Source organism: Salminus brasiliensis, chromosome 6 (genome assembly GCF_030463535.1).
Source record: "Salminus brasiliensis chromosome 6, fSalBra1.hap2, whole genome shotgun sequence".
NCBI classification, from domain to species: Eukaryota; Metazoa; Chordata; class Actinopteri; order Characiformes; family Bryconidae; genus Salminus; species Salminus brasiliensis.
This window is the reverse complement of record NC_132883.1, coordinates 3,734,643-3,759,226: the sequence shown is the minus strand read 5'-3', so window position 1 is coordinate 3,759,226 and position 24,584 is coordinate 3,734,643. Positions and strand designations below refer to the sequence as shown.

The 24,584-nt window shown below is 45.7% G+C and overlaps 1 protein-coding gene across 1 annotated transcript in view; it reads right to left on the bottom strand.

Annotated features, from left to right (window-relative positions):
• trabd2b (TraB domain containing 2B) overlaps nt 1-24,584 on the bottom strand; it is a 97,803-nt gene that overhangs the window by 7,568 nt on the left and 65,651 nt on the right. Inside the window, 2 exon segments of the mRNA XM_072680790.1 lie at nt 19,895-20,069; nt 22,105-22,257. Of these exon segments, the coding sequence (XP_072536891.1) occupies nt 19,895-20,069; nt 22,105-22,257 (328 nt within the window).

Below are 24,584 nucleotides of genomic sequence, written 5' to 3'. Positions count from 1 at the left end.
AATCTTGTACAATGTCTTCCTCCCTGGACAGTAGAGACAGTATACTTTTTAATAACCTTGATTCCAGAAGGAACATGAAATGAGCAGGCGTCCCAATACTTTTGTCATTATAGTGTATAGCCTGTGTTCGCTGCATAGATGGGTCAAAAGTGGAGGTTAAATTCTTATTCCAAATGGTGATTGAGTGGATCACCCCAATGAAACAAGGTGTCCAGATACTTTTGGCCACACAGTGTAGCGTTGAGGTGGGTGTAAAATATGCACTTGCTCCGTGTGGCACGAACCCGCATCTCCAGCTCTGCGTTCCCGCCTGTCCGCTCCGGCTCCGGTGTGCGTCTCGCACACACCCCTAATTCCATCACTCTGGAGACATCAAACACACGCGCCCCAGCGCCACGCTGATGAAAGCTGTTTTATTCTCCCGGCGCGGTCCGATAATCCCGTGTGTCACTCAACCCAGCAATAAGCGCTAATGCTGCCTGACCTCAGCGCCGGCCAGCGTGCTCCGAGAGCTTAATAGCGGCACGCTGAAAATCTTCAAGGCTGTCTCTTTTCATGCTTCTTTAACATCATTATTTTTCTGATCACTCGTGAGGACAGGGAGCGAGAGATGGGGGGCCCCACTGTGCTTTCTTGGACGCCGAGTTCAAAGGCTCCTGGCACGGAGGGCGAAGAGGCTACCGCCGAGCAGCGGTCAGATCTAACGGACAGATTACAGGGGCTCAGGCAGCACCTTCAGCCCCCTGAACGGTGGAGAGAAACAGGAGCCCTATTGAAAGTGGTCCAGTGTCCTCAATAATGCCGTGTAGGCAAACTGCAGCGACCAGAGCAGCAAAGCTTGTGGCCCTATTCCCCAACGGGACCCCTCAAACACCCCTTACCACAGCAAGGGTTTCCTCCTTGCACACCTCCCATGAACAGCAAACCAGTGTGGTCTCTTTCTGAAGGTAGAGGCTGTACTTTGACATCAACTGTGGCAGCGAGAGCTCTCTGTTGCCGTGACAACGTTTGAGGATTGTTGGAGCCCATCTTGTGGTCTCACCTGCATCTACAACCTTCTCTCTGAAGGCCTCAGAGAGCTCTTTGGATCTTGCCGTGATGGTGATCTTCTTCACCCCTCACTTCAACCATCAAGAGCAGACCAGACTAAACATCTGAGGTTTAAATAAGACAGGCTCCTCCCCTCATCCCCACCCCCACCCCACCCGCCACCAATTAGCATGGTGCTAACCACAGACCTAAACCATCAATCACACACCATCAATCTCTTCAAACCTTGTGGAGCTGTAAGCCTCATTATTATCTACAAACTAGACTAGACATAGACATAGAAGTAGACTATATGTCCAAATGTTTGTGGACGCCCCTTCTAGTTTTAAGCTGCAAGCTGCTTGTCTAGTCCACCTGGCAGAAAGGTGAGCATGGTGTCATGGCAACCACAGAGCCGGCCCAGGAGCACACCTGTTGAGGAAGCCCCCTCTCAACACACATAGTGCGGTTGGTCTATAGGCATGGTCCTATGTGGGAGTTTACAGCATGAAAGTTAGCCTTTTCCTCACACATCGGCACATACACTACATTGACAAAAATATTGGGACACCTGCTCGTTGCTGTTGCTTCGGAAATCAAGGGTATAAAGTATTAAAAAGAACTGTACGCCTTATTATTATCTACAAACTAGACTAGACATAGACATAGAAGTAGACTATATGTCCAAATGTTTGTGGACACCTCTTCTAGTTTTAAGCTGCACACACACACACACACACACAGCTTGTCTAGTCCCTAGAAAGAAAAATCAATCTCCTTGGAGCAGATAAACGTCAACCTATTGGCACCATGCCTAATGCCAGGCATGGGCCAGAGGGGTAGAAACAGGGCTGGCCCAAGCCTTTATGGGGCCCTAAGCAGATTTTCATTTGGAGCCCCCCATAACGCCACCTCAGCACCAGATGCTTCATCATTTCATAGGAAGAGATTAGAGATATTGCGCAATACGCTGAAGTGCCCGGGCCGTTATCGACCACCCAAGCGGCGCAAATCTACATTTGCACAACAGCGGCAGCAGCCAACAGCAGAAATTGATTAACCTAGTACTGGGGCCCCAACTATAAAACAAATACATTAATATAAACATCACTTTTACCTGTGTAATATCATTTCATTTTATTATTAAATGTTATTTTTTAATACATATTTTTTAGCATGACATCTTGGTGCTCTAGGGGGCCCCATGGTGGCGTTAGGGCCCTAAGCGGTCGCGTAATTCGAGGATGCCTTGGGCCGGCTCTGGGTATAAAGCCCCCCAGCATTGAGCTGTGGAGCAGTGGAAGAACTGTGCACTCTGGAATGATGGAGGTGGTGGTGGAGTTGGGGAGTTGAGGTGAGGGATGATGAGGTGGGGGGGTAATCAATCAACATCCTGACCTCACTAACACGCTCTTGTCGCTGAATGCAATCAAATCCTCACAGCAAAGCTCTTCCAACATCTAGTATAAATCGTTCCTCCCTGGACAGTAAAGACAGTCACTCCAGCAAAAGCAGGATCAGCTCTTTTTTAATACCCTTGATTCCAGAAGAGACGTTGAAAGAGGCGTCCCAATACTTCTGTCAATTTATTTGTCAGTACTTTTGCCCATTTGAGGCAAATGTGTGATGGCATACAGTGCTGATTGGGCAAAGGGCTTGAGCTGAAACATCTACAGAGTCGTAGAAGATGTAGAAGAACCTCTTTGGCCAGACTGTCGCTTTAAACCTCGGAGAGTCAGAGAGCCCTTTATGGGCTTTCAGGGAGTTAAAAAGGAGCTGATCTGTCTTCGCCGTGGGAGGTCAAACCGTCCGTTTCATGTTCGGTTTATTTGTGTGGTTCAGTGCGTCATAAATACACTCCACACACACACACACACACACACACACACACAGGCCTCTTACAGGCCTCCCTTTACTGGAGGAAGTAGTTGTCTCTGGGGCACGGCTCTGGGACCCCAACTGGAATGCGAGTGTGGGTGGCCACCTGGCAGAAAGGTGAGCATGGTGTCATGGCAACCACAGAGCCGACCCAGGAGCACACCTGTTGAGGAAGCCCCCTCTCAACACACATAGTGCGGTTGGTCTATAGGCATGTAGGTCCTATGTGGGAGTTTACAGCATGAAAGTTAGCCTTTTCCTCACACATCGGCACATACACTACATTGACAAAAGTATTGGGACACCTGCTCGTTGCTGTTGCTTCGGAAATCAAGGGTATAAAGTATTAAAAAGAGTGTATCCTGCTTGTTGTTGGAGTAGCTGTCTCTACGGTCCAGATTTTAATTGAGAATCTGATTGCTGTGAGGATTTGACTGGATTCAGCAACCCACAACAGTGAGGTCAGTGAGGTCAGGATGTTGGATGATCATCATCCAACCTCATCATCCCCAACCTCATCCCCAACTTCTTCCACTGCTCTACAGCTCAATGCAGGGGGGCTTTATACCCCTCTAGCCCACACCTGGCATGGGGCAGCATAGTGCCAATAGGTTTGTCTGGGTTAATCTCTTCCAGAGAGTCCTATTCTATTGGCAGTACTTCTCTACAGGGTCTAGACAAGCTGTGAGTGTGTGTATGTGTGTGTGTGCGTTTACACATCTGTGTTTGTGTCCACAAACTTTTGGACATGTAGTGTACATACACACTCTGTAGCCTATAAGCTCGTGTCCACAGCTGGGCATGTAATCGGAGAGGATGGGGAGTCGTCAGTGCGATACAGCTCAGCTCGAGCTCAGGATCTTAATGGTCAGGTACAGAACGTCCCCTGCTGGACCTGTCTCTCACTGTGGAAAAGACGTGAAGGGACAGTCCAGCTGCTTGGACACCTGTCAGCCACCACTGCTGTCCAGCTTTCTCCATCCCTTAACATGCCATCACTCCATTGCCCTCAAGCACCCCCCCCCAACCTCTCACTCTCTTTATATCTCAAACAATAACAAAAACACGTACATAAACAGACACACACACACACACACACAGACACACACACACACACTGCATTCCATGCATACGCTGAGACTGTTGTCATGCTGCACAAAACACATGGTAAGAGAGAGAGAGAGAGAGAGAGAGAGAGAGAGAGAGAGAGAGAGAGAGAGAGAGAGAGAGAGAGAGAGAATATGAATAGATGGAGATGTAAAACTAAAAGAGAGAGAGAGAGAGAGAGAGAGAGAGAGAGAAAGAGAGAGAAAAAGAGAGAGAGAGAGTATGAATAGATGGAGATGTAAAACAAAGAGAGAGAGAGAGAGAGAGAGAGAGAGAGAGAGAGCTAAAGGATGAATACAAACTAAAAGAGAGAAAGAGAGAGAGAGAGAGAGAGAGAAAGAGAGAGAGAGAGTATGAATAGATGGAGATGTAAAACTAAAAGAGAGAGAGAGAGAGAGAGAGCTAAAGGATGAATACAAACATACTGAGGGAAACATACTGTCTCTTTGATCAGTTCTACACCTGTCCTCTGTTCTCTCTCACACAAACACTCACAGTGTTCTAGAGCATTGAGACATTGTGTGTGTGTGTGTGTGTGTGTGTGTGTGTGTGTGTGTGTGTGTGTGTGTGAGTGTGTGTGTGAGTGTGTTTTACCACTACCATCTCTTTATCCCCCCCCCCCCCCCCCCCACACACACACACACACACTCACTCTTCTCCTAACCCCGTCCCAGCAAGTTTCTTTATTCCAGCTTCTCATTCTTCTAATTCAGAGAATCAGGGCTTTAGTCCTGATCTGATTCTGGAGGTGGGAGACGTTCAATCTGCATTAGAAATCAAATCACTCCAGCTCTCCAATTTTACCTTCGTCAGAGACACCAGGCAGGTTTTTTGCCTCCTCACGTCAAACGAGACCATGTTCCAATTAGCTTCTCCAAACAAAGTGACGTCGCTCAGATGCCAGAGCCCAGAACAAACACAGAGCCCAGAACAAACAACATTCTCAGCTCAGAGCCGCCAGACTACGGGCTGCACCTCTGCTGGGCTTCAGAGCTGCTGCTGCTGCTGCTAGTGCTGCTGAGTGTGAGGAACCTTTTAAAGTTCATTCTGGGACCCCTAAATGGTTCTTTGAGTGATGCCATAGAAGAACCACTAGAAGTTCACAATAGACATATGTAAAGATCCTTAAAAAATATCTACCCTTAGGTAAGGTGCTTTGAGGAACCCTTAAGGAATCTTTTTCTTCTACAACTTTTTCTTGAAGGTTCCCCAAAGCACATACACAGTCTCAAACTGAAGAACCTCCAAAAGAGTGCAGTGCAGTGTTACATGCAATAGACTGTTAAAAGTAGAAGATCCTTGAGGAACTTTTGGAGGTTCTTCAGTTTGAAACTGTGGAGGAACCTCTTAAGGTGCTCTGATGAACCTTCAAGGAAGCCTTTTCTTCTAAAAACCCTTTCCTGAAGCTTCCTTAAAGCATCTTAAGAAATTTCTCTACAGTTTCAAACTGAAGAACCTCCTACCATACTTCTACCAGAGTAGATGGTACCAGTGCTCCATTCAGTGCATTGGAGGATGGCAGGTCAGGGCTTTCTGGTCTTTCTCAGGCCTACTGGAGATCAGCGGTAGAAAAGCATTCAGAAGAACTGTTTCTCTCCTGTGGTTTAAATATTTACACCATCCTTCTGGTTTCTGGGCAGCTGATAAGAGAAACTAGCCCTGGATGGGAGAAAGATGGATTATGGCCAAAGAGTGAAAAAGAGAGATGGTGAGAAAGTGAGGGAGCAGTAGAGTTGAGAAGAATGATGGTGGTCAGGTTAGCAGAGGCATTTAAGCTTGCCTTCAACCGTTTGTTTGAGTTTCTGACAGCTAAGGTCCTGACCACAGCAGTACGTCTCAGCTGCTGGCGAAAGCTATGGTCCTTACCACAGCAGTACATCTCAGCTGGTGGCAAAAGAGCGCCTTTCTTCCCAAACACTTCAATCGAGAGTATTAACTGGAAGGCCCCCCCCCCAATTCTTTGCATCAGTGAGGTCAGCTACTGATGTCTGATGCTCTTTTCTGGACGGTTCAGAGTCAGGTGGTTTTAATGTTTTGGCAGATGACTGTATGCTCCAAAATGCATTGTGAATCTTTGGTGTTTTTTTATTCCTCTACACTACATGTCCAAAGGGGGACGAGGGGATGTGCAGAATCTTGGTCTGCAGTGGTCAGTCCCTACCAAAAGTGGCCCAAGAAAAGACAACCGGTGGCACGGGTGCCCAAGGCTTACTGATGCTCATGGAGGCCCCACCTCACAACTCACAGGACCTGGTCGTGGTGCCAGATACCACAGGACACCTTCAAAGGTCTTGTGGAGTCCACGCTTCATAGGTTAGAGCTGTTCTGATGGCACAATGGAGACCTACACAATATTAGGCAGATGGTTTTAATGTTATGGCTGATAACCGTATGCCCCACAATGCACTGGGAATCCGTGGTGTTTTTAGATACCTCTACACCCCTTGTCTGAAAGTTTGTGGACACCTGCTCATCCAACGTTGAGGAAATGCGCCCTCCTCTGTTGAAGTAACAGCCTCTACCCTTCTAGGAAGCCTTCACACCAGATGTTAGACCATTGCAGGGAGAATTTGATTGTATCCACTGACAAGAGCATCAGTGAGGTCATGTTCTGATGTTGGATGATCCATGTTCTGGCACATGGAGCTTCATCATTCCAGAGAACACAGTTGTCCCATTGCTTCACAACTCAATGCTGGGGGGCGTTATACCCCTCTAGCTGACCTTTACCATTGGGTCTGGTGGCCTTAAGCTCTTGTGGAGCTACTCCAGAGTGTCCCATTCCATTAGCAATGCTTTTCTATGGCTTCTATGGCTTTTCTATGGCTTGAAGTTTTCTGTCCGCAGTTGCACATCCGTGTCGAATGAAGTAGGTGAATTCATCATTTTTAACATACACAGCAGTGTATATTTTGCAAATTGCCTAGCTGGGGAACTGAACCCTAGTCTGCTACTAGAGAAGGCAGTGTTGTTATCCACTACGCAACACCATCCACTCACTCATGCAATGTCCAGATTTCTGAATTGGTTGTCCACAACCTATCATTTTAAATGCAGTGATGGAGCTCCAGCATTCCAGGGAACACAGTTCCACTGCTCACCAACTCAATGCTGGGGGGCTTTATGCCCCTCTAGCTGAGGCCTTATGATCGTTGGGCCTGGTGGCTTTAGGCTCATGTTGCACTACCCCAGGGAGTCCCATTTGTTTAACAATGATTTTCCATGGGTTTGCCCAGCTGTGGAACTGAACCCTAGTCTGCCACTAGAGAAGACAGTGTTGTTATCCACTATGCAACACCATCCATTCACTCATGCACTGTCTATGAGGAGTTTGAGGCTACCTAGCTTTGTTAATACACAAGATCCAGTGTTCTGAATGGGTTGTCCATCATATTAAATGCATGATGGAGATGTGATGGAGCTCCAGCCTTCCAGGGAACACCGTGGGCTTCATGACCCTCTAGCTGACCTTTATGACCGTTGGGCCTGGTGGCTTTAGGCTCATATGAAGCAACTCCAGGGCGCCCCATGAGGAGTTTGAGGCTACCTAGCTTTGTTAATACACAAGGTCCAGCTTTCTGAATGGGTTGTCCATAACCTATCATATTAAATGCAGTGATGGAGCTCCAGTACTCCACAGTGGGCTTTATGACCCTCTATCTGACCTTTATGATACCATTTGGGCCTGTTGGGCCTGGTGGCTTTGGGCTCATGTGGAGCTACTCCAGGGCGCCCCACGAGGAGTTTGAGGCTACCTAGCTTTGTCAACACACCACAGCCTACTTTCTGTGCTGGTCTTCAACAAACCATCATATTAAATGGTATCTGTTCAGATCTGAAGGAACCACTGATGGAAGTCCTACGTTAGGACTAAATCCAAAGCCAACACATTACTCTCATTTTCTGAGAATGCTTATCTCTCCAATCATGTCCTTCAATAACATTATTAATGATATTTCCTCTCCAAGCTGTTGTTAATCTGCCCGCCTGTTCGTGTCCCCTTACATCAGCTTACTTAATTAACAACAGATATTACCCAGGAAATACATCTGTCTACTGCAGACTCGTGTGTTTGTGTGTGTGTTAGCGTGTGCGTTTAGGGGAGGGGGGGGGTCAAGAGACAGTAAACCCCATTAACAGTGAGGTCACTGTGTGTTTGTTTGTGTGTGTGTGTGTGTGTGTGTGTGTGAGAGAGAGAGAGAAAGAGAGAGAGAGAGAGAGACAGACAGAGAAACTCCATATGCAACAAGCCATGTTAGTGTGTTTAGATGTGTGTGTGTGTGTGTGTGTGTGTGTGTGTGAACTCCATTAGCTGTGCTAGCTAATGATGCATATAATAGCAGTCTGAGATAATGAGCTGTGCTGATCTACAATAAGCGCTGAGCGCCTCGTTAGCATCAGCGCTAATACTCCGCAGAGACGAAGCACAGGTCAAGACAAATGGCCTGTTTCCTGCCCAGGGTATTAGTGTAACAGCAGGCCAGTGAGATTAACCTCATGAAAATTCTGGACTATGACTGGACGTAGGCACATAAGCAAACTGTTCTTCTCAAATGTTTATCTGGACTGTTTATGCTTGTGGAAATGCCACAATATTAGAATAAATACAAATAAATACAATAAAAAGTTCTTGTTTTTGAAAAGTACAAAGTTTTAGTGGCAGATTTCTCCTCGGTTTCTCCATCCAATGCATGGATTTCACCATCAGCAGTTATGAAATCCTTAATCAGGACCAGATTGAACCTAATTCATCATTAATTACATAAACCAGGCATGACAACTTGTATGCTAAGTGGTGTCGAAATGCTTAAACGAGCAGACTGCCGGACAGAAAGGCAGAATACTCTCTGGATTTGTTGAACTACATGTGGAAAACTCAGATTAAACAATAGTTTATGTGCTCATTCGAGCCAAACTGGATCAAAATGCAAAAACAAGAAACACATGGACACATTAGCACCAACACCACTGTCAGAGATATCCTATATATATCAAACACGAGCTTCATAAGAACGCGTAATAGTCCTCACGTCGGTTCATAAATCAACCTAGTTTATTTATTTACTCATTTGTTCAGAATTCAGACTCCTAACACTCTTGAACTGCGTCACCTTGAGCTGCTGGGTTCTTGAAGAGTTGGAAGGCCCTGGTCCCTGGCCCCAGTGGCTTGGGTTGTTATACGTCACTGCAAATTTATACCCTTATACCCTTTTCCTATTCCTATTGGTCCATTCATCATGAAATTTGGACACGATGTACAGAACTGCCATTATGTCAAACAGTGAAAAATACATACATAAGTTTGTGCAACATGCAACATCGATATATATATATATATATATATATATATATATATATATATATATATATATATACACACACACATGGACAAAATTGTTGGTACCCCTCAAATAATGAAAGAAAAACCCACAATGGTCACAGAAATAACTTCATTTCAAGTTATTTCTGTGACCATTGTGGGGTTTTCTTTCATTAAACAAGGGGTACCAACAATTTTGTCCGTGTGTTGTGTGTGTGTATATATATATATATTATATTGCAGGTGTCCCAATACTTTTGTCATATGTAATATGTAATCTCTCTCTCTCTCTCTCTCTATATATATATATATATATATATATATGGACAAAAGTTTTGGGACACTGAATCCTTCATTTTTTGTCTTCTGAAATCAAGGGTATTAAAAAGGTTTATCCTGCTTTTTTTGGAGTAACTGTCTCTCTGTCTTCTCTGTCTTGCTCATGTTAGAGGGGTGTAGAGGGGGTAAACGGGGACAGCGTATGGTGGTGTGAGTGATAAAGCAGAGAAGTGCTCAGGACAGACAACAGAGACAGTCTGGGGGGATGATCACTTTATGGAATGTAAGTGTGTCAGCACACGCTATACCCTGAACCCTACAAGTGCAAAACACATGTGTACAGCCCAACACACCCTCTCTCTCTCTCTCTCTCTCGCTCTCTCTCTCTCTCCCACACACACACACACACACTGATCACATTTTTACATAACATCGCTCTCATGAGGAAAAACTCTCATCTCTTCTTATGATGGTTCTGATGTTTTCAATTGAACGCTGATTCCCTCTCATTCAGCCTCTTGCTGTTTAATAGACTGAGTAAAATAAGCATCACTAAGGTCTTTGATGTTGTCTGATCATTAGGCCCAAACCTCAAAAACGCTGCTGTTTTTGGGACCAGTAAAGATCCACATATTGGGAACTGCCTTAAAGCAGCAGCTCCGCCACAAATGCTAATGCTGCTGATAATTAATGGAAGTTAATAGCCATGGTTTAGCTTTATTGTAAGGGGATTGACTCGCACAGCCAGTTCGCTTTCATAGCCTTCATTCATTGGGCCTTTATTTGTGGATCTGCTCCTTTAACGCCACCCGTAATTGGCTTCATCAGTGCTTTAGCGTCTGTCATATCAGATGTGGCGTTTACTAGTGTCACGCTAGTGTCGCGTCATATCCACAGCAAAACAAATCTGAGGCCATCAGCGAGAGGAAAAATGGCTTCTGTTCAACTCTATTGCACACATGCACACACAGAGGGAGTGTGTGTGTGTGTGTGTGTGTGCATGAGTGTGTGAAAGAGTGGCTGGGCTGTGGCCTGTGCAGGAAATTCCATCGGATGTTCTCAATAAGAGCACACGGCCCTAAACAGCAACTAAAGAGCCGGGCAAATGAAAACCTGCTGAAACGCGACACACACACACACACACACACACACACACACACACACACACACACACACACATATTGCTGTACCTTTTCTGACCAGACTACTAATGAGAGTGTGTGCACAGGTGTGTGTGCCAAACTTGATGATAATAATAATAATATTAAACAACATTATTAATATATATGAGTAATTCATTAATATTAATATTATCTAAATGTAATAATTGATATTATTTAAACAAAATTAATCCAAAACATCAATATTAATAATTATCATTACCATTTTTAATAATATTAAGCAGCATTTCTATCATAAAACAGAAGCTTCAGGATCATGCTGATGCTCCACTGACTGTAACCATGACCACTTCAGGCCAGGACGCTGCTGCCACTGCACTGACCTACTGACCTCTCTCCAGAACTGCTGTGAGTCATATTAGTGTAAAATCCTGCAGTGTAACTCTACCGCCTCAGTCCACATGCTTCTCTACCTTCAGATCAAGCTTCTGCACAAGCTTCTCTGTATCAGCTTGTCCAGAAATGCATGTGTACAGCTGTCCATGGGGGGTGGGCGGGGCAGTATGGGGCTCAAAGTATGATGCAGGGGAAGCCTAATTTGCCACATCCTCACAAACTAACTGATGACCCAGTTGTGTCTTCTGTTGTGCAGTTGATCACCGACGGAGGGCCTCTGTTCGACTTAGGTGGCCCCAACACCACCAGCATCAAGATATCATGTTAAAACATACATATTTTAAAGATAACATTGAATAATAAAATGAAATGATATTACACAGGTAAGTGATGTTTATATAAATGTATTTTCATAGTTGGGACCCCAGTACTACGTTAATCAATTTCTGCTGTTGGCTGCTGCCACTCTTGCACAAATGCAGATACGAGCTGCTTGGGTATCGATAAAGGCCCGGGCGCTTCAGCGTATTGCGCAATATCTCATCTCTCCCTATGAAATGATGAAGCATCTGGTGCTGAGGTGGTGTTATGGAGGGCCCCAAATGAAAATCTGCTTAGGGCCCCATAAAGGCTTTTTTGGTCCGGCCTAGCTTCAATTGGTGTGTTGTGTGTGTGTGGCTCAAACAGAACCGACTATGAACAGCCCACAAGGTCTGCTAATGAAGCACAGGGACTGCCGGACATGTGTGTTGTGTATTGTGAGTTGTGTGCTGTTTGTATTTTTAAGTGGCAAAGGCTGAAGGCAAATTTCCACATTTGTGGACAATAAAGTCTCCATTCTTCTCTGAAAGCCCTCTGAGCGTATTTTGATCAGGCTGACCATCCTCAGATGTTTCTGCTGTGAGTTCCGTGGTCTGAGGAACCTCTGCAATATTCCTGTGTATTGTTTCTGACTTATTAGTATGTAAATACCCTCACACTTTGTGATGATGGTCCCCTACAGATTAGCTGCAGACCAACAACGATAAGCTGACCCTTAACAGGGCTTAAGGGCCCAGGTCAGGTTTAGGTATATGTGTTGAAGTTAATGCACTGCAGTTCATTTAATGCTTGATTGCCTTTAATAGATGTTTAGATCAATGTTAGTTTAAGATCAACTGATCTACAAATCATCTACAGTGTTGCAGTAAATACTATTATAGGCTCCCTGGGCAAAGAAATTGGTCACCTTCGGAATACTATTAATGTTTTCCGCCTGTTTATAATCACACTAGTATTAGTATTTAAGCCCGGGCTTTGGGTTAGGTTGTCGCAAGGTATTGTCTTCCCATTTTGGTGAAACTACTGAGCGTTCTGTCTGGACTAACATTCCCGGGTATGACCTTTGTATCTGTTTCTTTTCTGTTACCCTTTAGATTACCTGCCTGTGTTTTGGAATCTGGACTTTGACCCTTTTGTTGGTATTTTGGACCATTTCCCACTCGGACTGTTTGCCTGTGTGATGTCTGTTTTGTTTGCATCCATCTACACTTTGGAATTGACCTTGGACTGTGGCCTTTTGACCACAAACTTAAAGCCTCTTTCATATTTTATCACTGCGAGCGCCTGATTCTCTTTGGCTCATTACACTAGCAAAACACGTCAGAGTGTAGAATCAGTGCTACCCTGTGTGGCTCGCTGAATGAAAAATACGAGGCTTTAGTTCTTGTTGGATGCGCTGGATTTTTTCCAAGTTCCTCAATCAGTTTCTCGAACAATATATACAAATAAACAATAAACCTTGAGTAATAGGTCTATTCACATGTTTTTCTGTTCAAAATGAGCATCAAGATATCATACATATTTTAATACATACATATTTTAAAAATAACATTGAATAATAAAATGAAATGATATTACACAGGTAAAAGTGATGTTTATAGAAATGTATTTTCATAGTTGGGACCCCAATACAAGGTTAATCAATTTCTGCTGTTGGCTGCTGCCACTGTTGTGTGAATGCAGATACGCACTGCTTGGGTAGTCGAAAAAGGCCTGGACACTTTAGCGTATTGTCAATTGTCAATATCTCTAATCTCTTCCTATGAAATGATGAAGCATCTGGTGCTGAGGTTGTGTTATGGGGGGGGGGCCCCAAATGAAAATCTGCTTAGGGCCCCATAAAGGCTTTTTTGGGCCGGCCTTGCTTCTATTGGTGTGTTGTGTGTGTGTTGCTCAAACAGCACTGACTATGAACAGCCCACAAGGTCTGCTAATGAAAAGGTCTGACACCAACATAATGAAAAGCTATGAATGTTGGCCTTCGTTAGGTCACGTTCGCTACAGATCGAGCGAATGCAGCAGCAGCAGTGTGGCGTCACGTTATTAACAGAGTAAAATAGACTAAACAGCAGAAAAATGGTGGGCTTTGTGTGTGTGTGTGTGTGTGTGTATGTGTGTGTGAGACAGCCTTCAAACATATGCTTGTGCTCTACTATAAAAGCTTGTTGCTGCCTGTGATTGTGTGTGTTGTGTGATGCCATCGTGCTTAGCCCTTTAGCTATACCCACTACTGTCCAGAAGCATCTGTGGCTTTTGTTGTGTTTCATATTAGCTGAACAGAAACATTAAGCATTCATAGTTTAGGAAACCCTACAGGCTTTTAATGTGTAACACCACCGTGATCTGCAAGGGGGCGCTGCCTACAGCACATTGCCAGTGAACTATAATAATAGGAGCTATTGCACGGTGTATTTTCCTGTAGTTGTAATTCCTGTCCTAACATATTTCATGCAGTCAGGTATGAAGTGTGTGTGTGTGTGTGTGTGTACATGTGTGTGTGTTGAGGAGGAGGGGGGGGGGCTTCCCACTGAGTCTGGGAACTTGTGCCATGGGGCTTATTGTAGAGGTGGAACACACTATTGGGTGGTTGTGGATAGAGTAAGGGGGTTTAGCTAAGATGGATGGTCTGTCCAGACCACTTTACACACACGTCATATCGTTTAATCACCCCCGGAAAAAGAAAAAGTTGTGGAACGGTCCGGGTAACTCAAGAACGGCTGACTTGGCTGATTTTTTTTTAAGCATATTTTGACATGGTTCCTGGAGAGGTGGAGAGGTGGAGATCTGAGGCGATGGTGCTCCGAGCTCCAACACAAGAGCACAGACACACTACTGTTCACAGGTTTCTTTAATATTAAACCAATCCAGCTGCACAGAAACATGTCAACTGATTCTGGCGTGTTGGTTCGAGCGGATTCTCGGACTATACACCTGATTTGTAGGAAGCTGTAAAAAACACATTTAGCCTGGTCCAAAATGACCGAATAACATCAAGAATGAAGTTTTAGAACAGCTCATATTTCTAATGTGTCTCATATTAGAAAAATGGTGAAAAATATGGCCCTTTCTTACCCACTACCTGACCAGACCTGACCAGACCAGTAGAGATTAGTCACTCATAACTAAAACATGCCATCACACACTTTGTGGTTGTAGCCAGGTTCAGATTCATACAGAATTTTGACGGCCTACAGGTCAATCTCAGCTTCAGGCAGCAATTTGTTGGGTTACGTCTGGGGGCAGATGGAATATTTGCAGCTACCGTTGGGTTAATATAGAATTTTCTGAGGCTCTTAAGCTAATATTTTCTGGTTTGGGGGTTGACAGAAATTTAATGGCCTACAGGTCAAACTTAGGTTCACATGGACATTTTTTGGGTATATACAGTGGGGGAAAACAAGTATTTAGACAGTCACCAATTGTGCAAGTTCTCCCACTTAAAAAGATGAGAGAGGCTGTAATTGACATTGGGCCTTGGGCCAGACTCCTAACACTACATTGGCCCACCTCTGTAATATGAATAACCTTGTAAGTCGCTCTGGATAAGAGCATCTGCTAAATGCCATAAATGTAAATGTACTCTCAAGCTGATATGGATTTTTTTAGGGCTACAGACCAGTTCAGATGGAATTTCGTCAGGCTACAGCCGGATTCATACACAAGAATTATACAGAATTCTGAAGGTCTACAGGTTAATTTCAGGTTCACATAACAATTTGGGTTGGGGATCTGGGATCAGATGGAATATTACAGGCTCTAATTGATTAAGGCTACTGTCATATTAGTATACATTTTATTGGGCTACAATAGAGTTTAGATGAAATTTGGTCTGGCTATCAGCCTGCAGGTCAAACTCAAGTTTGGAAGGAATTTTGTTGGGTTACAGTGAATTCAGATGCAATATTTTTGGTTAAAACTGGGTTAATATGGATTTTTAGACTACTGTCAGGTTTGTATGGAATTGTTTTGGGCTACAGTAAAGTTCAGATGGAATTTTGTTTAGGCTACAACCAGATATATACTGAATTCCTTTGAGATTGGAATTTTGTCAGTCTACATGGTTTGGAAAGGATTTTCTTGGGTTACAGTCAGGTACAGATTGAATATTTTCTGGCTACCATTGGGTTAATATAGACTTTTTATTATGGATTACTGTCAAGTTTATATGGATTTTACAGTCAGACGAAATTTCAGAGGGACCATCAGGTTCATATTGTCATGGCGAGCTAGGCCAGACCAAGATTGGACGAACACTCGCAGAGATGGTCTCAAAGCAAGCAAATGTATTAACAAAAACTGAGCAACAACGGCTAGGCTGACCAAACCTGGACCCGCAGTGTATGGCCTTGAGTGGGGGTCGCCTAGCTGGGATAGCAGGGTGGCCTCAACACACCTCTACAGTACGGGGAACTTCTCGTGAAAACTCGAGGTCCCAAATGATACAATTCTCGGCATCGAATGGCAGTGTTGAGGCTCCTTAAATATCCCCCAGTCCCAGGTGTAACTCATAAACCAAACAAAGAATGCGAACAACCGAACCAAAACACATGTGAACACAAACAAAACCGAACCAAACACACATGAACGTTAATGAACACAAACCGAGTCAGTGAATCGACACACATGAATGTAAAAAAAAACGGAAGGTCCTTATTTGGGCCTGTGGGCAGCGGCTCGAGAGCACCCCCAGGGGAGGGCGTGATGACGAGGGCATATATGGACATTTTTGCGCACAAATGTAATAAGAAAGTTGTCAGTCAACACTCATCTGTTGGGTTAAAGTCGGGTATGGAATATGGAACCAATAGTATTAATATTATTAATAATGGTTAATGGTTGGAGCTACAGTAGAGTTTATATGGAAATTTCAGTGGATGTGGAATTATGCTGGGTCACAGTCAGAATTTCCTAGGCTACAGTTTGGAGCAGTGCTGTAACCAGAGCCCAGACGGAGCCTGACCCTGAAGGACATCCCTGATTAACTCTTAAACAGAAGCTCGGCAGAGGTCACACGGCAGCAGAGGAGTGCCGGCAGACGAGAGGACGGGAGGATAATCCCAGGAAGATGAGGAATATTTATGTTCATATGAGAGTATGTGCTCATGACAGGGGGAAAGATGTGTAGAGAGAAGGGCAGATAGCCACTGTACCCCCTGCTGAGGCATGTCTGCGATTCCTCTCTCACACTCGCGCACACACTCATTTCCCTCATCTCGCTTTCCCTCTCTCTCCATCGCTCACTCTCTCTCTCTCTCTCCCTTTTTCTCTAGTCATCCTGGAGTCAACATTCCCAACATTCCCAACGTCACACCATGGGAAAACCAGGGTCAGTGGCCTAATGATGACCCTGTTGTGGTAATGTTCAGATGGCTGATCTTGTTTGGTTCCTCGGGGGATTTGGAGCAGAAAAACAACATAATGGACTTATTACACTGTTTAAACCTCGAGTGAACACACACCTGGCTAACACAGAGGAAAACAGATGAACACACACACACACACACACATACACACAAGTGACATTGTCCACAAAGGCAGGAGAACAAGAAACAGGAAAAAAGGAACCAGCTGATCAGTGCTAATCACACACACACACACACACACCGCAGGACCCATTTTGCTACTCAGGAAGCAATAGCTCCATTAGTGAGGAATGTTAATTGGAATAAACAGCCTGTGTTGTATCCATTTCTGTGTGTGTGTGTGTGTGTGTGTGTGTGTGTTTGTGTGTCTATGAATGTACAATGACTTCCCTGCTCCAACACACCTTCAATGCACCTGCTCTAACCAATCAGCCAATTGATCTATCCATGCATCACTTTCTTAGCAACGGTTGCTAGGATGGATTAGCTTCTTTCAGAAGACCTTATACCTTCGACAAATGCATGTTGTACAGTTGTCAATTTGGAGGGAGCTCAAAGCGTGATTTGTATTTACAGCAGTGGAGTAAAAGTGAATTACACTCCCTGCCCCTAGGGGGAGCCTGAGAGCAAATAAAGCCAATTCTTGCATAATGCTGCTTTAAAGGACAGCAGTTTTGATATCCCTCTGTCAGCTGTACATGGCTGAAGTTAAGAGACAGTGGGCGGGGCAGACAGCGACACTTTTAAACAGGGCTGGAGTCGCTCTCCCACTTCACCATCACCTATCAAAACACAGCAGCAAACAGTGGACTCTCCTAATCAACCTCCACCTCCACCTCATCCGAGAATAAAACTTTTAGTTGCAATATTTATGTTTTTATCTCGGTTCTGTCTTTTCCATTTAGGTCTCTGTGTGCATTTGCAAAAACAAAGTGGAAACCCATTATAGTGCAGGTAAGGAAGCTGTGACTGGAGCAGGATGTGGAGTAAAGTGGATTATTGTGGATTTAAAAAGCCAGGAGCCATCAGTGGATTGGGAAGGCTGAGAGCCATGAGTGGATTCAGATGCGACCTGGAGCCAACAGTAGATCGAGAAAGCTGGAATCTATTAGGGGATTGGAAAGGCTAAGAGCAGATAGTGGACTGGGATGGCTGGGAGCAGGGAGTGGATCAGGACATGACCAAGAGGCACTAAAGGACTGAGAAGACTGGGAGTCATGAATGGATTCAGATGTGTCCTGAAGCCAATAATAGACAGAGAAGGTTGAAAATAATTTGGGGACTAGGAAGACTGAGAGCAGATAGTGGATTGGGATGGCTGGGAGCTGTGAGTAGATTGGTACAGAACCAAGAGCTGGTAGTGGACTGGGATGTCTAGGGGTAGTGAGTAGATTAGGACATGACAAAGATCTATTAGTGGACTGGGAAGACTTGGAGCTGTGAATGGACTGAAAAGGCTGAGAACTGAAGGTGGACTGGGACATAACCAAGAGCTGGTAGTGGACTTGGATGCCTGGGGGCAATGAGTGGTTTAGGACATGTTAGTGGATTGGAATGGCAGGGAGCTGTGAGTGGCCTTTGAGATGACCAAAAGCCTGTAGTGAACTGTGAAGACTAGGAGTCATTAGGAAACTGGGATGCATCCAGGTGCCCAATATGAATTAGGAATGGCAAGAAACATAAGTGGTTTAGAATTTGGCTAGGAGCTGTGAGTGGATTGGGACATGACCAAGAGCCTGTAGTGGTCTAGGATGGCTGAAAGCTGTGAGTGGATTGGGACATGACCAAGAGCTGGTAGTGGACTTGGATGTCTGGGGGCAATGAGTGGATTAGAACATGACCCCAGGAGCTGGGAGTGGCCTGGGATATGACCAAAAGCCTGTAGTGAACTCTGAAGGCTAGGAGTCATTAGGGGACTGGGATATGACCAGGTGCCCACAATGAATTAGGAATGGCAAGAAACATAAGTGGTTTATGATTTTTTACTAGAAGCTATGAGTGGATTGGGACATGACCAAGAGACTGTAGTAGTCTAGGATGGCTGGAAGCTGTGAGTGGATTGGGACATGACCAAAAGCCTGTAGTGGGCTAGGAAGGCTGAAAGCTGTGAGTGGATTGGGACATGAATCTGGTAGTGGACTCGGATGCCTGGGGGCAATGAGGGATTAGAACATGACCAAGAGATGTCAGTGTATGGGAAGGCTGGGAGCTGGGAGTGCCCTGGGATATGACCAAATGAATTAGAAATGCTAAGAAACATAAGTGGTTTAGAAGAGCCTGTAGTGGTCTAGGATGGCTGGAAGCTGTGAATTGACTGGGACATGACCAAGAGATGTCAGTGTATGGGAAGGCTGGGAGCTGGGAGTGCCCTGGGATATGACCAAATGAATTAGAAATGCTAAGAAACATAAGTGGTTTAGAAGAGCCTGTAGTGGTCTAGGATGGCTGGAAGCTGTGAATTGACTGGGACATGACCAAGAGATGTCAGTGTATGGGAAGGCTAGGAGCTAGGAGTGGCCTAGGATATGACCAAAAGCCTGTAGTGAACTACGAAGGCTAGGAGTCATTGGAGGACTGAGATGCGACCAGGTGTCGACAATGAATTAGGAATGCCAAGAAACATAAGTGGTTTAGAATTCGACTGGATGCTGAGAGTGGATTGGGACATGACCAAGAGCCTGTAGTGGGCCGGGATGGCTGGGAGTCATTAAGGAACTAGGATGCCACCAGGAGCCTAAAGTGGACTGGGAAGCCTGGGAGCCATTAGGGGACTGGGAAGTAGTCAGGAGCACACAGTTGACTGGGAAGGCCAAGAGCCGACAGCGGATTGGGAAAGTCGGGAGACAAGAGTGGTTTTGAACACTGATGTGAGCTGCCAGAAGTGTGGGATGCGGCTGGAGGCCGACAGCGGATTGGGAAGGCCGGGAGCAGACAGTGGATTGGGAAGGCCGGGCGCCATGAGTGGTTTGGAATGTGGCTGGGAGCCGTGAGTGGATTGGGATGCGGCCAGGCGACTTGAGTGGTTTGGAATGTGTCTGGGAGCTGTGAGTGGATTTGGGACACGCTCGATCCGAACCTACCTGCACCAAAAGCGAAGAAGAAGGTCTGGGACGGCCTGGTCTGCAGCAAGGCTGAAACACGGCGGGCCATTCGCTCGTTGCGCTTGTAGATCAGCTCCTGGCGAAGATATCGGTCAATCTGCTGCGCCGTGGAGCGCTCATGATCCATCAGAGAGCTGTTGATGAAATGAGGGAGCTAATAGAGAGAAAGAGAGGGTGGAGAGAGAGAGACTTAAGCAAGACTTAAAAGGGAAGCAATGAGGCAACGTGCATCTCTGGAATATCTTAATGTAGTGTGTATTGTGTGTGTATTGTGTGAGTGTGTGTGTGTGTGTTTATCTGAAAGATTCCTGACAGCGCTGTGCATTATCACAATAAAACTCGAGTACACTGAGAGCCGTGTGTGTGTGTGTGTGTGACAGATGAGCTGCTATACTACTTTAGTTAGCATCCAAACATCCTTCTACAGGACCTCTTGCTCTCATTCTCTCTCTGTCGCTCGCTCGCTCACTCTCTCAGACTCCAGCGCCTGACACCCACAGTATAGAAGTGTTTTGGAGATGCTGTGCAGACCCAGCTCTCTTCATAGAGGACAAACACACACACTGGGGTCTTTCCTGGGGTTTCCTGTCGTGTCATGGAATAACATGAATAATGTAATGTAGTCGCTGTGATATTCTCCCTGATCTCTGCCATTAACACCCCCCCCTAACTCCACTCTCTCCTCACTCTCAGCTCACCTCTGTGGAACTGACTGTCTGGGAGCTATGAAGCCACTGGTGTTGATTAGGGCTGTAAGGCATGGTGGTCTTATTACCCTCACATTAGGTACCGTAGCACTCAAAGTGGGTGGGGTAGGCTAAGCCCATCCTCTAGCAAAAGAGTAGAAGCATTGGGGAAAGGTATCTTCAGCCCGTCCAGCATCTCTCTTAGACTCTATTGTACTGTTCTTTGAGGTGATGCAGGGGCAGACTGGTGGACTTGCCATCTGGCCATTCTGGAAAAGTCCAGAACGGCCATCTATCCAAGCTGCTGATTTGCCACCTAATTTGCAAGGGTGTGCTCTTATAAGGTCTGATTCAGAGTCTATTAAGGGGATGAATAATTCTGACACAGCCTCCAGTCATCATCATCATCACCATCATCAGTGTGCACATGCTGGTTGTGCTGGGTGAGGTGTGATGATTCAGGCCTGCAGTCAGGTTGCTGGCCCTTAATCAGTTTACTCCTCTCTCTCCTCTCCTTCAGTCTGACTCTCTCTCTCTCTCTCTCTCTCTCTCTCTGTCGAAGTAATGACTGGGCTGGGAGTGTAAGGGAGTACTGTATTAAAGCCTATTCATCCTGCAGCTAATACCTCAGTGCCTGTGTGTGTGTGTGTGTGTGTGTGTGTGTGCGTGTGTCAAAAGGATGATTGCACTGAAAGGGTAAGGAAGTACTGCCTTAAAGCCCATTCATCCTGCAATCTATACTTTAGTGTGTGTGTGTGTGTGTGTGTATACCTGTGATCCGAGGTCTCTGGCCTTACAATGTGTGTATGTGTGTGTGTGTGGTGACTGGACTGAAAGGGTAAGGGTGTACTGAATTTAAGTGTGTGTGTGTGTGTGTATACCTGTGATCCGAGGTCTCTGGCCTTACAATGTGTGTGTGTGTGTGTGGTGATTGGACTGAAAAGGTAAGGGAGTACTGCATTGAAGCCCATCCATCCTGCAGCTTTTACACATCAGTGTGTGTGTGTGTGTGTGTGTGTGTGTGTGGTGATTGGACTGAAAGGGTAAGGGAGTACTGCATTGAAGCCCATCCATCCTTCAGCTTTTACACATCAGTGTGTGTGTGTGTGTGTGTGTGTGTGTGTGTGTGTGGTGATTGGACTGAACGGGTAAGGGAGTACTGCATTGAAGCCCATCCATCCTGCAACCTATACTTCAGTGTGTGTGTGTGTGTGTGTGTGCATACCTGTGATCTTAAGTCTCTGGCATTACAATGTGTGTGTCTGTATGTGTGTGTGTGTGTGGTGATTGGACTGAAAGGGTAAGGGAGTACTGCATTAAAGTGTGGGGGTGTGTGGGGGTGTGTACTTGTGATCCGAGGTCTCTACACTTTCAGTATGTGTGTGTGTGTGTGTGTGTGTGTGTGTGTGTGTGTGGTGATTGGACTGAAAGGGTAAGGGAGTACTGCATTGAAGCCCATCCATCCTTCAGCTTTTACACATCAGTGTGTGTGTGTGTGTATACCTGTGAGGTGTCGTGGTTGAAGATGATGGAGCCCAGGTCTCCACAGTTGTAGTGTGTGATGAGGTCCTCCGTGCTGAATGAACTCTGACCCTGCATGCTGCCCTCCCGCACTCCTTCATGCTGCCTCAGCGTCTGATTCAGAGCAAAGAGCACCTACAGAGAGAGAGAGAGAGAGAGAGAGAGAGCACCAGTATTATACAGTGCCAGAACACAACACTGTCAGATACACTATATACACACACACACACACACACACACACACACACACACACACACAGAGAGAGAGCTTGTCCTGTGGTCTAGAGGGGCATAAAGCCCCCCAGCATTGAGCTGTGAAGCAGTGGAAGAACTGCGTTCTCTCGAATGATGGTGGTGGTCCGTCCAACACCTGGTGAGGTGAGGTGGTGATCATCCAACATCTTGATCTCACTAACACAGTGAAACAATGAATGAGCAGGCGTCCCAATACTTTTGTCTGTTTAGTGTGCTTTGTCGTCTATTGTTAATATTGTTTCTCTTCAGCTATTTAAGAAAAGTTTCTCTCTCTCTCTCTCTCTCACACACACACACTCATACACACACACACACACACTCATACACACACTTTCGCTGCGGTCCCGAGCGGCAACAATTTACAGCTCCCATTAAAATAAAGAGTAAACCCTCTTCAGAGAGGATTTATGGTGGCCAGCAGCGAACCCTAACACATGGTCACACTGCAGCTGTCCCCGACTGCCGGGGTTAACGCACTTTACTGACCCTGCCCACTTCTCTGCTACAGGGCACGTGATTGGCTGACCGTCCCAGCTCCGGCTTTCGGTTATTGTTAAGCAGGTTAAGAGTGAGAGCTGATTGGAGGCAGAGGTGGATTGAGTTTCACACCGTCGTGTGTTCTGCCCTCTCGCTCGCCCGAGGCCTATCATGTGCGGTCAGTTGATTTGTGCACTTGATTATGTCTCTGTATTCTGGCTGGGGCCTCGGTCCTAGCCTGGCCTTTCACAGTAATTGCCTATAAGATTTACGAAGAGGGGGTGAATGAGGATATGTGTGTGGTGTGTAAGTGTGTGTGTGTGTGTGTGTGTGTGTGTGTGTGTGTGTGTAAGAGAGAGAGGGGGGGGGTAAGTTTGCAGTTTCATGAGAATGGTGCAATTAGTTTGATTTGTGGGCTGGAGATCAGGGTGTTATCAACCGGTTTCACAATCAACCTCTTTAATACATTTAGTACAAGTACACTGCATGTCCAAAAGTTTGTGGACACCCCTTCTAATGAATGCTTTCAGCTACTTTCAGTTGCACCCATCGCTGACACAGATGTGCAAATGCACACACAGTACACACACAGCTTGTCTATATAGCCCTATACTGCCAATAGAATAGGACGCCCTCTGCCAGATGTAAACGGGGCCACTGTGAACCTCCTGGCACCATGCCCTAATGTCAGACGTGGACTAGGGGGGGTATAAAGCCCCCAGCATTGAGCTGTGGAGCAGTAGAAGAACTGTGCTCTCTGGAATGATGGTGGTGGTGGTGCTCCATCCAGTGCTTTTAGGATGAGTAGGGGAGTTGGCCTCACTGATGCTCTTGTCGCTGAATGCAATCAATCAAATCCTCACAGCAATGCTCTAGTAAAAATCCTGAGCTTCAATCTAACCTCACTACCAGATCCAGCTTGAACAGAGCTCTCATAGGTCTGGCAGTGTTTGTTGTTGTGGGAATGCAAGAGTGTGTGTGTGTGTATGAGTGTGTATGTTTGACGTGGTTAGGGTGTGTGTGGTGGGGGCGCTTATTTATTTTATTAGAGGTATTTGAGTCGGTTTCCAGCCCGCTGCTCTGCCGAGATCTGCCCCACCGCCAAACCGGTAATCCCCAAATGGGTCTCGTTGAAACCTGCTGGAGAACCAAAGAACTCTCCAGTCCCTTCTTCTAGCTTCTCTCCCACCCTCAGCTTGCCCCCACCTCCCCCACCTGCTGGCTCCACTGCCATCCCCCCATTACATACTTATCCCAATCTTGCGTGTGTTGTTTTATTGTGCTCTTTTTTTTTCTTCTTCTAGCTGTGTGATGTTGGGCTGTTGGCTGTATCCGAGCAGATGTGCCTTGGCTCAGAAGGGGGGGGGGGGCTAATCCCAGGGGGCACTGTGCCATGCCATGCCCTCTTAACTCTTTTCACAAGCCACTCGACTCGGGGCATCAAGATTTATGCATAGAGGTTCGAATGAGAGGGAAGTATACTATACGGACAAAAGTATTGGGACACCTGCTCATTCAGTGTTTCTTAATTCGGAATTTCAGGAAATTCAAACTAGATTTTGGAACATTGCTGTGAGGATTTGATTGCATTCAGTGACAATAGCCAGAAGTATTGGATGGAGCATCAGTGACTTCTACAGCTCTATTCTAGAGGAGCTTTATACACCTCAAGCCCACGTCTGACATTAGTCAGCATGGTGCCAATAGAGACTGGACCAATAGAGACTGTG